The 12462-nt window shown below is 44.9% G+C and overlaps 1 protein-coding gene and 1 long non-coding RNA gene across 2 annotated transcripts in view; one reads left to right on the top strand and one right to left on the bottom strand.

Annotated features, from left to right (window-relative positions):
- Positions 1-10550, bottom strand: part of Dhx57 (DEAH (Asp-Glu-Ala-Asp/His) box polypeptide 57) — a 62175-nt gene extending 51625 nt beyond the window's left edge. Inside the window, exons 1-2 of the mRNA XM_005390897.2 lie at positions 10436-10550; positions 2661-2884 (exon numbers count right to left, since the gene is read on the bottom strand). Coding sequence (XP_005390954.1) covers positions 2661-2878 — 218 coding nt within the window. The 5' untranslated portion in view covers positions 2879-2884; positions 10436-10550. The remainder of the gene's footprint in view (positions 1-2660; positions 2885-10435) is intronic.
- Positions 10551-10607: 57 nt separating this feature from the next.
- On the top strand, positions 10608-11793 carry LOC106149253. Its single transcript, XR_001235302.1, has 2 exons — positions 10608-10744; positions 11669-11793. It is a non-coding gene; the product is annotated as an uncharacterized LOC106149253 (long non-coding RNA).
- The last annotated feature ends 669 nt before the right edge of the window (positions 11794-12462 follow it).

Genomic DNA, 12462 nt, shown 5'->3' on the forward strand with positions numbered 1-12462 from the left:
TTTTGCAAAATTTTAAAATTTTGAATACTCCCCCTGCATATTTCCTGACACTAACATTTTTGACTAGTTTAGACTTACAGAAATTCAGCTAGTATCCTTATGATTAGTTTAAAAAAGGGGGGATTTTATATGCTCCTATCTCACAGTCTATTTGTATACCCCTGAACTTTGCCTTCCTTCCTGTTAGTAGGGATAAACCATCTTTGATTTTAAAGTCCATCCCTCTATTTGGACACTGCATCCTACTCTCTTCCATCTCCTCATGGAAATCACTCCAGCACTTAACCAAGCTCCCTCCCTCCCGCTCCTCCTTCCTTTTATCTGTGCTGCTGGGGATCAAACTGAGGGTCTTGCACATACCAGTCAAGCACTCTGCCTTTCAGCTATATCACTGGACCACTTACCCCTTTTGCATTATCTCTTTTCTTTGGAGGATTCCCCCCAGCACCTACACAGGCTTGTAAGATCCACCATCCTTACAAGAAAGGAAACCAAACAAAACCCTCCCTTGCCCGAGCATCCCCATACAGTCCAACTACTGCCCAACTGAGTCAAGGTTACCAAGGGTGGCTGTACAGACTCTACACTGCACAAAGCCTCCTGACTGGGGCGGGGGAAGAGGGAGAGGAGAAGGTCAGTAGAAGCTAAACTCCAGCCCACACTCCGCTGGCCACACCTTGCGTACCACAGGGGGCCATGCTGTGGGACTGTGGGGGGCCCCGTCTTCTCATGTACATGGAAGACACACTGAACAGCGACAGCTGTGGCCAGACTGCCTGATAATGTCACACAGGGTTGCCTCAAAGCCGCCACGGCTTTCTATCTTATTCAAAGCGAAGTTCAGTAGCGTACAGGGCCCCTCTGATCACTGAGCCACTGCTCTCCTTCCTGTCCACTCGGCGTCACTGTGGGCTTCTCTGCCTTTCCTAAGCCCTCCACTCACACTCCTGCCTAAAGACTGTACTTGCTGCTCCCTCTGCCCTTTGCCCTCCGGTGGCTTCACGTATTTCTGTCTTGTCCGTGACCAGAGGGCATCTTTTTAGAGAAGCCTTTCACATAGAATAGCAACTCTGTGCTGGCATTTTATATACATTTTACTCTCCTTTATTTTTCTCCATAGTGCTTACTTCCTAATATATTATTTATGATCCTTTTACCTCAAATATCTTTTTATGATGATAACTACAACATTTTATGCATTGTTGTAGTGTTAGTTCCTAAAAGATTGCTTGGTGCTCAGTAAATATCTGCTAACTGAATTAAGATTTAAGGTTCTAATAACCTATAGCGTTTACGTTCTGAAAAACAACAGAGCTGCAGTTAACTCAGAAGTTAAATCTTGCTGCCGGGCATGGTGGTGCACGCCTGTAATCCTAGCACTCGGGAGGCCGAGGCAGGAGGATCGTGGGGAGTTTGAAGCCAGCCTGGGCTACAAAGAGAGCTCAAGGCCAGCCTGAATTGCATAGCGAGACCAAAAAGAAGTTAAATCTTAAACCACCAGTTAATGTGAAAATATAGTTTTAAATTGCTCTGAAACATTCTTTAGACTGCTGTCAAGTGTGAGACACGTATTATCTCTCAATATATCCAAAATGACCATTTTTATTTGAGAATTTAAAAAAAAAAATGTAGATTCTGCAGCTGAATACCAGATGAAGTATTTGCTTATTCCGGGGACCATATATGAAAACATATATTTAAATCCTACAATCACATTCTCAGTGCAACAAGAAACTCAAACTACAAGAAATGCTTAGAAACTGAGTCTGGCCAAGGGACTAACAGATTCTTCTGTCTGTTTTTTTCTCACTATATGGCTCAGATTCATTTAACGGTAAGTTTAAACTACTTAAGTGCTACTTGTTTGTCTTTTTCTAAATGCACATACTGAATTTATTTAAGTAAAAAGCACGTATGATGCAAGTATGTCTTTACACTCACTTATCCTCCTTTCTAACTAAGATTTAGTTGAGAATTAATTCCATGAATATGTTGTTTGTGTACATACAGCTTTAAAGTCTCCCCAACTCCAAAAATTACCATAAACAACTCACAGCGCATTTTGACAGACAATAGGAATTTTATATTTGTACTGCATAACATGCACTAGTAAAATCTACTTCCATGAAGTACTCATTAGAATTACTAGAATTTGCACAGCCCATTACTGGTTAAAAGCTCACGAAAGAGAAAGATGGTTACGACATCTGTTATGGGTCATCGCAGGAAACACCGTCAGGTCAGGGCTGACCTGGCTGCAAAACACGTCGTTCATCAGCTAAGAGTACGGAGTTAGCTTGTACTTTGGGCTCTTTGATTTTAACACTGATGTATGATGCCCACAGAACACTTAAATAATTTTCACTGCTCTTATCTGTTGTTATTTATTTTCCTAGTAATGCTGGGATTAGTAGCAGTATTACACTCAATTCACTGTGTCATGGAACTTGAAGTCAACTTCAGATTTCAACCTACAAACAGAAAAAAGGCTCTGATTTACATTGATGCCTTTAGAAAATATTACAAAGAGGAGGACAGTCAGGTTATACAATAAGAGCAATTAACCGGAATTACTTGACCTTTCCCCGTCTCAGCCATCCGTCATCCCATGTGCCAAGAACTGACTGGTTCCATATCTGAACATTAAAGAGTATAATGACCTGGATGATCGCCGTGATTCACCGAAGATACAAAAGTCATCTCCGTCATCCCAAAGTCTACTCGAAGCCTTTCTAGTGCCACCAGCACTGCCAGCACTGCCCCCACTGCCAGCCCCGTGAGATTTATTAGCGTGACTCCTGCTTCCTCTTCCTCCTCTAGAAGATCCTTTTCCACCTCCTTTGCCTGGCTTGCCTTTTCTTCTTACTGAAGAACTCATCTTCACCTGTAAGAGAAAAAAATTATTATTATGATGGGCACCATAAAAATCAGACAATAATAATAATAATCATCCCATTTCTGACAAAGTTATGGACATAGCCTACTTTAAGGAAATAAAGGGAAATGCTTTTTTTTGAGACAGGGTTTTACTATGCAGTTCAGGCTGGCCTTGAACTCACTATGTAGCCCCAACTAGCCTCAAACTCCTGGCAGTCTTCCTGCCTCAGCTTCCTGAGTGCTGGGTCTACACATCTGGTAGGGAAATGCACATTTTAAAAGGGTTATCTTGGTGGGCAGAGTGGGTAAACTGTTCACAAAAAAATTTACAAGTGAAAGGGAAAAACTGTACCAGCAAAGCTGTTCTTTTTAAAACTTTGTTCTTTTTGAAACTGCCTAGCTCTGTAACTATTTCATGGCTCTATAATTTACTTTCTTTTCTTTGTCTTTTTGAGGCAGGGTCTCACTATGCAGTTTAGGCTGGCCTTGAGCTCACTTTGTAGCCCAGGCTGGCCTTGAACTCGCAAGGATCCTCCTACCTCAGCCTCCTGAGTGCTGGGATGACAGGTGTGCACCACCACACCCAGCTTGTAATTACTTTCTGGACCCCTGTAACCATAGGAGCATAACTGAACATTCAGGATGTCTGAGTGTACATTAATATAATCTTGTAACCGATGATCTTTTTTTTTTTTTTGTCTTTTTGAGACAGGGTCTCGCTGTGCAGTTCAGGCTGGCCTTGAGCTCACTTTGTAACCCAGGCTGGTCTTGAACTCACAATGATCCTCCTGCCTCAGCCTCCCGAGTGCCGATGATCATTAATCTAGCCCTGTAACCGATGATCTCACCCTCTTAGGTACTCAGAGAAATGCCAAGCTGGTCTGTTTCACCTTTGTGCCTCCTGCTTATTCATCATATAAAAGTACTAGCCCACAAACACTGAATGCCTGGCTTTGTAAAGGAACAGATCCCAGCCGGGGCAACTGGTGTAAAGTAAAGCTGTTCACTGCCTCCAAATCCTGGGTGTCATTTTGGTGTTTCTGCTTGCCATAGCACAAGTATATGTCTCTTAGGACTAACATTTAGTTCCTCTGGTGCAGATTTCTTAACCAAGGATGTGTATCACAAGCCCATAGAGAGGTTTCACCATGCCTAGCCCCTAGTCCTAGATAATGATTTGGTTAAGACTAATACAGGATTTTAAAAACTCTAGTTGAGATTAGATATAGATCTTGACTGTATGATCCGATAACAAAACTCAAACTTACATATGCCCTATTAGGAACATAGCCCTGACTCATAGATTTTGCCTGTGGAAAGAAGCAAGGAATGAAACACATAGCTCCAAGTCTCTTCCCAAAGAAGTGACTCCATTTGTAATTGTTGCAGAATTTTAAGAGACAGGAGAGACCACAAAGAAAAAGGATTTTATTAGGTGCACCTGACTCAGTTAGACTTCTGTCCAAAAGACTGAGCATCGAACACAGGAAAGGCTCCAGGAATCATACATGTGGCTGATGGTTGGCTTGTTTAGTGATATGAAAAAAGGTGAGGTTGCAAAGGCAGTTATTCATGTAGTGACACTTTTGTAACTTAGAACCTTTGAACTTTGTGGGGACAGGAGCATGTTATAAACCTGGATGCTGCAGATGCTATGGGGAATTACAGGACTCCTTCTTTAGGATCGTAATTATTATTCTTATCAAGGACAGAGGAGAGGTCATCTCTGAAGGAAAACAGATCCTGGTGGGAAGAGGATGCCTCAGGACTCTGTTTACAGGAATTTATCTGTTAATCCTATCTGAAACAGAGCTGCAATCAGCAGGTACAGGGGATGGAAAGAATTTGAGGGGGAACTGCTCAAGGCTGGGAAGAGAAAACTCTGTTTTCTCCAAGTTCTGCTTTACAATGAAGTATGAAATTCAAATCTAAACATGCTTAAAGGTAATAAGGAGATTAAATAATTTAATGGAAATAGAGTTTACCATCAGCTAACCAGCTGGCCAAGAAAAACCAAGAAATGAGACTACTGGGAGAAGCCCTTTAGGGATCAAACCAAATATCATAAAGGAACCTTAGAAACCACTGTTTCAAACTTAATCACAATTTTATTGGATTAATTTATAGAGGAAGTTGCTCCATTGGACAGGTGTTTGTTTGTTGTGCAATGCTGGAATTGAACTCAGGGCATCCACATGGGGCTACATCTCCAGCCCATTTTTGTTTTTTGGAACAAAGTCTTGATAAATTACTAAGTTGTCCAGGCTAGGCTCAAATTTGTGATCCTCCTGCCTCAACCTCCCAGAGTGTTGGGATTAAGGTGTGATTATAGCCTTCTGTGCCAGGCTTACATGGGTAGTGTTGAAGTTGAATATTCAACCAGCAATTGGTGGATTTAACAACTGTGTGTGGTCAGAGGACAGGAGAAAAAGCTCTTTAAACTACGCCATTATAGGGCCACTGTAGACATTCCCAAATGTGCCTGTCCAAGGAGCAATGTCAGAGCTTAATACTGTGACAGTGAGATTGAAAAACTAGGCCTGACCCTTTCCCTTTCCCTCCAACAGCCAGCAGGAGCATGATCTCACAGACAGGGGACCTCTCCCTCCCTCTCACTGTCTCCAGGATGAGCCAGCTCCAACTGCCCTCCGAGCTACCACAAGCCTCTGGCTCCGGCAGCCTTGACAGGAGCCCCAGCTTGGCTGACAGTCACAGTGCCCCTCCCCTGCTCCAGGCCACTGCTGCCACCTCTCTGAAGAGCAAGGGAGGACCACCCCTTGTGGGGCAAAGATTGGGTAGGGAGGGGCTGCTGCCATCATCTCATAAATCCCCAAGCCCCAGTGGTCAATGATCAACACAGCTACCACTCCTGGAGAATCCCTGAAAGCTTCAGCAATCTTAACTTCGGCCCCACCATTTCCAGGGAAATGCAGGAGCTGTCACAACAGCGGAGGCGGTCCTTGACACTTCATCACTGCTCTGGGAGAAATCTGCTTTCGCTGCAGAAGACTTGAAACACAGACTTAACTCAGATGACCCTGCTCCCTCTGCCACTACTCAGAAAGTCCCCAAATAGGTCCAGAGACACGGTAGACTATGCATTCGAGGCCTGCTCTTTCTCTCTATGAGAGTTGTTCCTCATGCTCCTTCGATCAGTGCTGCAGTACAGGTCCCAGTAAAAGCCTGGGGGGGGGGCGGGCAATCCTCTTGCCTACTCAGGTGGCGGCAGCAGAGTTGATAAGCTGTCACAGATTCTAAATGAATTTAAAGGCAGATAAAATATGGGAAAGGTACAAAAGAAAAAAAATCAAGAATTAATGCAAGATATTTGGGTCCGAGCAAATAGGGTAAACAGTGGTGTCACGTATAGTACTTACAGAATAGTAATGGAGAAGAATAAATTTGAGGTAGGGTCAAAAAATCAGATTAGATATGTTAACATTTTATTTTATTTTTTATTTTAAAGATTAAAAAAACTAACAACAATGAAGACAAAATCAAAACAACATAAAAACAACAAAAACGATACATAACCTCAAAACAAAATGATAGGAATTAACAATGGTTGCTACATTAGATATGCTAACATTTTAGATGCTGGTTACTCAAATGAAGATATGTGGAAAGTAGCTGGACATACATCTGCATCGAAGGGGAAGGTAGTGTTATTTAGATCTAGAAGGTTCCCCAAAAGTCACATGTGTTCAGAGGTCAGGCTTTGGGAAGGTGATCAGATCACAGGGATGCTATCCTCATCAGTGGATTGATCCCCTGAAAAAAATCGTAGCTCAAGGTGCTGTTAGGAAGTAGGGGCTGACCAAAGAGTGGGTCACTGGGGTGTGATCTGGAAGCTTATATTCTTGTCCTTAGCTCCTCCCTGTTCTCTCTGTTTCCTGGCTGCCATGATATGGGCAGTTTTCTTCCACCATGCCCTTTCTCCATGATGACTGTGCCTTAGAGCCAGCTAGCCATGGACCAAACCCTCTAAACTGTGAGCCAAATTATACCTCTCCTCCTTTAAATTATGTGTGTTGAGTACTGTGTCCAGCAACAAGAAAGTTGATTAATATAGGAAGGATTAATTTAAAAATCTGTCACAAACATTGTCAGGTAAATACAATTTTCTTTATTTTATAGAGAAGGAAAGTAGAGCAAGGTAAATTACGCAACTTGTCTAATAGCACCAACTACAGAGGCAAAGCCTGGGGTCAAGGTTTAAATAAACTGGGGTTTGAATAACTCTGCCTAACTCCAAAGCTGAGATTCTTTCCACGATATTCTCTCCTTAGCTTATACTACACCTTATATCTCAATTCAAAGTTTAAAGAAATATGGCCCCCTGTTGATTTGTGACCAGCTGTTAATTTATAAAGATGACTGAGTGGCAACATGGAACTGAACGACATCAAAAGGAAAAGGAAGCTGGGAGTGGTGGCTAGAAATGTAATCCTAGCACCTGGGAGGCTAAGGTTGGAGGATCACAGTAACTTCACGGTTAGCCTAGGCTACACAGTGAGTTCAAAGCCAGCCTGGACTGCACACCAACTGTGTCTCAAAATAAATTCTAAGAAAAGAAACAAACAGAACTTTAACATGACTCACAAATCCCCTAGAAATGAGAGGCACACAGCACCATGCAGGTCCACAGGGAGGAGTAACAACTTGGTCACGTGGCACAAAGGAGTGAGGGTTAGGCATAGTTCTCTGTTCAGCCAAACTCTTCAGACTCTTGAAATAAATGGGTTTTCTGAGTCATTACAGATACTAGGCAGAAAAAAGACCACATCCTGGGACAAGTCTTTGTAAACCATCAACAGCAAGACCAGGCAACAGTTGGAAAAATGTCAATCACCTGACCAGAGCTAAGAGCTTTTATAAATTTTTAAACTTTTTTAGACAGGGTCTCTCTACATAATCCAGGCTGGTCTTTAACTCACTATGTAGCCCAATCTGGCCTCGAACTCACAGTGGTTCTCCTGCCTCAGCCTCCTTAGTGCTGTTGTTTTAGACAGCTAAGTTAGGCAGGAATGTTATAGGCAGTCAGAGAGGGCTAGGCCCTCAAGGCAGCCAGTGCAGAGGATAAGAACACATTACACCTCTGGCTGGAGGCAGATCTGCTGAAGTCCAGGCTTCAAGATAAAGATGGAAAGACCAGGGCTGCATGCCTCCACAAGGAATAAGCAATGAATTGAAGCTTATACTATAATTGGTATCATTTGGTCCAATAAAGTCTTGCTAGCCATCAATCACTCTGGTGGGTGACCAAGACCCTCTGATTCATCTCTTCCTAAAAAGGTCCTTGCTCTTTCCATGTACACTTGCTACACAACCTGCTTCCCCACTAGATCAATATTACCCAAGTGGCTGTACTTGTAATCTTATTGGTTGATCATAGTTTTGACCCATGTTGTACCCACCTCATGATTTTGTACCCACCACATGATTCTGCTCTATAAAACATCCTTTGAAAAGTAGGTTCACTGGCAACTCATTTTCAGGTCTCTTCCTGTCTCAGGAACTCTCTTTCTCTCTCTCAATAAATTTTTCCTACTCTTAACCTCTGTAGTTCCTTAGAATTCATTCTTTGATTCTGGGGAGCACAAACTCAGCATATCTGACATCTAGCAGGTTGGGAGTTATATTACTTCCCCTACATTACTGGGACTGCAAGTGTGCACCACAAGAGCATTTTTTATAACCAGAATTTGGGAAAGGAAGGCATAACTTATTCACACTGAACATAAACTAGCTGCAGAAAAGAGAAGCAAGATTTACAGGGGGTGGTGGTGGAGGTCTTTGGGATACATAGGAAGACCCTATAAAGTAAGTGTTGCTTCTGGGCTGGGTGGTAATAGTCCAGAAAGTTTATACATGGTAAGAGTACACTGGTCTTGGAGGTTTGTTGGATGGGATTTAAGTCAAAGTTTCACAACAGTCTTTTTGGTAACTGACTCCCTTTATCTCTGAGAATTTTCTTTTATCAAGCTCAGCTTGTCTTGGGGTTTCTGCAGGAAAAGTAGGGCAGGGCAGAGCACACAGCTTAGAGCTGGTTAGTCTCGGTAAAGTTTCAGCAGGATGTGGGGGCAACAGGACTGGCCTACAGTTGATTTAGGGCAGGGCAATACTGTAGGAGAGTTAGCAACTTCGTGATTTAGCAAGATCCCGTCTCAAAATAAAAAATAAAAGGGCTGGGGATCTAGTCCAGGGTGAAGAAGGCCCTGGGTTGAATCCCCAGAACTGAAGAAAGAAAGAAGCTATGGCCATACCACTCTGAATACGCCCAATTACCTCGGGTCGTGAAAGAAGAATGGGTGGACGCGCTTATGGACTGGGACGCTGGATTTGTGGAGTTTGCACATGAAAGGCATCTCACAGGTGAAGTGTTTATTCGCTAGCCCTAGGAGGGGCAGTTTCTCCCAGGCCTGGTGGGACCCCAAGATGTCAAAACATAAATACTATAGAAAATAAAAAACATGACTAACACATCCTTCCGATCTAAATTTTAAAACCCAGCAATTACACGTCTGCTGACTCTAAATAAGAACATCGTAAGAAAGTCAGGCTACAAGTGCTTTCTGTAAAAACAGCTATATTTTTTTCCACAAGAAAAGGTAGCATAATTAAAAGCTTAACAAGTGATCAAAAACAACGGGACAAACTAAATTCTGTAATACTTGTAGATTGTTTCTAAAAATCAGAAAAAAAAAAAGGGGGTGGGGTGGGGAAAGGATTGAGAAACAGCTCAGAACTACACACTTCAAACTCCACCCAGCCCGGGTAAACTTGTGTACTGATGGGTATTAGAAAGAAAACAAGATTCTGTACACAGCAGAACAACTTGTCTCACATCAACCAAAAAAAGTGTTACCTTTACAACTTGAGGCTTGCACACAAAGTTTTGAACGCAGACCTGCAGGTTGAAATGGTATCCATCCAATACCACTCTCCCCATTTTCCAGGGACTAGAAATTCGGGTGTGTAATTCACAGGGCCACAACGCACTATTCTATCCCATCTCGCCAGGAAAAGGTTCCATCTTTCTTTGCTAGGGACGCAGAGACCTAAGTGTGACTCTCAGAGTATCCTTTGTTCCACACCCAAGTTTGTCGGGCAGCACAGCACACCCACCTGGGCGTTGCATTCCCAACACAGCCCGCTCTCTCCTCCCGCGGCAGATCCGACTGATCACGATCCACCTCCCGGCTCCACGCCGACACACCGACACGGAACCTTTCTTGCAACCCGCACCGTCTCCACGCCTCTCCCCACGCAGACGCTGGGTTCGACGTGCGGACAGAAAACGGGGCCAGAGCCCCTCCACCCGACCCCGTGCGGAGCCTGAGGCTGTCCCGTCGCCTCCAGCCCGAGCGGGGACAAGCTCAGCTGCAGACCGCCGGGCCCGTCCCAGTCTCTTAAGTCCAGATTCACGCGGGGCAGACACGCGGGGACACAGGCGGCGGGCTGTCCGTCTGATGCTGGCCACTCCCACACGGTGACCACCGGGGCGCCGCGCACACCAGGGAGACCCACCCCTTGTCCGGGGAGCGGGAGGCCGTACCTGGCTCACAACGCTGCTTCCAGGGGCGGCTGTCCGGAGGCGGCGCCCAGGGATCCGGATTCCAGACCCGGCGCTGATCCCCTCCGAGACCTCAGCTACGGCGGCTGCACGGCGGCCCCGGGGCGGTGGCACAGTACCGGCGCCTTCTGATTGGCCCCTCGCGTATTCACTTCCGGGTGAGAGGTCGCCTGTCTCCCAGCAACCGAGGCGCAGTCGGAGCCTGCCTTGCGCCTTAGCTCCCGGCTGCAGAGCTGGCGGGTCAGGGGGAATCGCACAGTCGCGAAAGTGTCCCCGACCCCTCGTTAACACGTGAGTGTCTTTCCTCCCTAGGCCTGCTAAGGAAAGGCGCCTGTAAATAGAACTCGCGTTGCGCCGGAGCTCGGGCCCTTTAACGTCGTTCCTGGTGTATGTCCTGAGCGCCCACGCTGCGGTGGCATAGAGGGTAGGGGCGCCGAACAGCCTGAGTCTAGGAATCAGAAGTGAATTCTGATTTTTTTTTTTTTTTTTTTGGTTTTTTTCTCCGGTACCGGGAACCGAACTCACAACCTTGCCCTTGTCAGGCAGGCGCTTTTGCCGCTGAGCTAAATCCCCAGCCCCGGATTCTGATTCTGATTCGGCTGTAGCGCGCTGCTGTGACACGTTAGGCAGGTGCAACCTCTCTGGGCTTCCGTTTCCTTGATGGTGCGAGACGGCATCGATCTCTGTGGTTCCTTCAGCTCCCAGCATTCCAAAGCTTCCAGCGTAGATCCTAATAGGAGCAATTGAAAACAATTCCCTTTTTTGTATGGTTATATTTCGTTTTCTGCGTAGTCGCTTCCGAAGTGTCATTCATTAACAAGATCCTCGGTTCTTACTCCTACTCAGCACTGAACCGGACAGTCGGGTAACAAAAGGGATTTGACTAAACCACAGTCGCCGTCCTGAAGGAAAGGAGTGTGGTAGGGGATTCTCATACAAAAGCATTGTGTTCCTAGAGCTGTAAATACTGTTAGAAGAGTCTGAGGGTGGTGAGAAGCGAGAAAAAAGGCTTTGAGAGAGGCCATATTTGAACTGCAGCTACAAGAAAACTGTAGGTACAGAGTTAGACACTAGCCTAAGTGCTTTGCATGGATAAACTCACTTGCTCTAAAGATGAGGCATGAATAACTCGTCTGAGGCCAAAGAAAATGATGGGATCCTGATTCAAACCTAGGTAGCTTGTAACCAGAGCCCTGCTACATTCTGTTTTTGCAGCTCCTCCAGGATGAGTGGTTGTTAAGGTGCCAACGTGATACGGGTTCAGGGAGAGTACAGCATGGCCCCTGTAGTGCACGACAAGCAGATTTGGTAACTTGGTTTCAATAAACACTTAGAAAGCAGTTCCGTGTCCTTGTCACTTCAGAACTTCAAAATCTGAAGCCATGTGTCTGTATACCTCCACACTTCACCATTTATCCCCAGTCAAATTTTAGAAATTGTGTAAGAAAAATTAAACAGGCGTACCTAAATTTAATCCCAACTACTCTGAAGGCTGAGGCAGGAGGATTGCAAGTTCAAGGCTAGCCCGGGCAGTTTAGTGAGACCCTGTCTCAAAATTAAAAGGACTGAGGATGTATGTGACTCAGCTGCAGAGCACCCTTGCTTTAACCCCTAGGATTGCACAAATAAATCTATCAGTTTCCTTGCCCTACCCATGAAGACTTTTTCTTTCTTTTTTCTTTTTTTGAAACGGTCTCACTGTGTAGTTGAGGCTGGCCTTGAACTCACTATGTAGCTCATGCTGGCCTTAAGCTCTTGCCTCAGCCTCCTGAGTGCTGGGATTACAGGCATGTGCCACCACACCTAGTTTGCCCATGGAGATTCCGACTTGAAGTAGGTCCTAGGGATTTCAGAATATCTCAAGTGATTCTGAAGGGTAGGCCACACGTTCAGTGACATTCTAGTAGAGTCTACCGTCCTAGAATTTAGAGTCTACTTATCCTCTGTTTTTTTTCAGTGTTGGGAGAAAAATGACTTCCTAGTACTTTGGTCCACTAAGTGTTCCAGAC

This window comes from Chinchilla lanigera, unplaced genomic scaffold (genome assembly GCF_000276665.1).
Source record: "Chinchilla lanigera isolate Chin_1 unplaced genomic scaffold, ChiLan1.0 scaffold00040, whole genome shotgun sequence".
Classification (NCBI taxonomy): domain Eukaryota; kingdom Metazoa; phylum Chordata; class Mammalia; order Rodentia; family Chinchillidae; genus Chinchilla; species Chinchilla lanigera.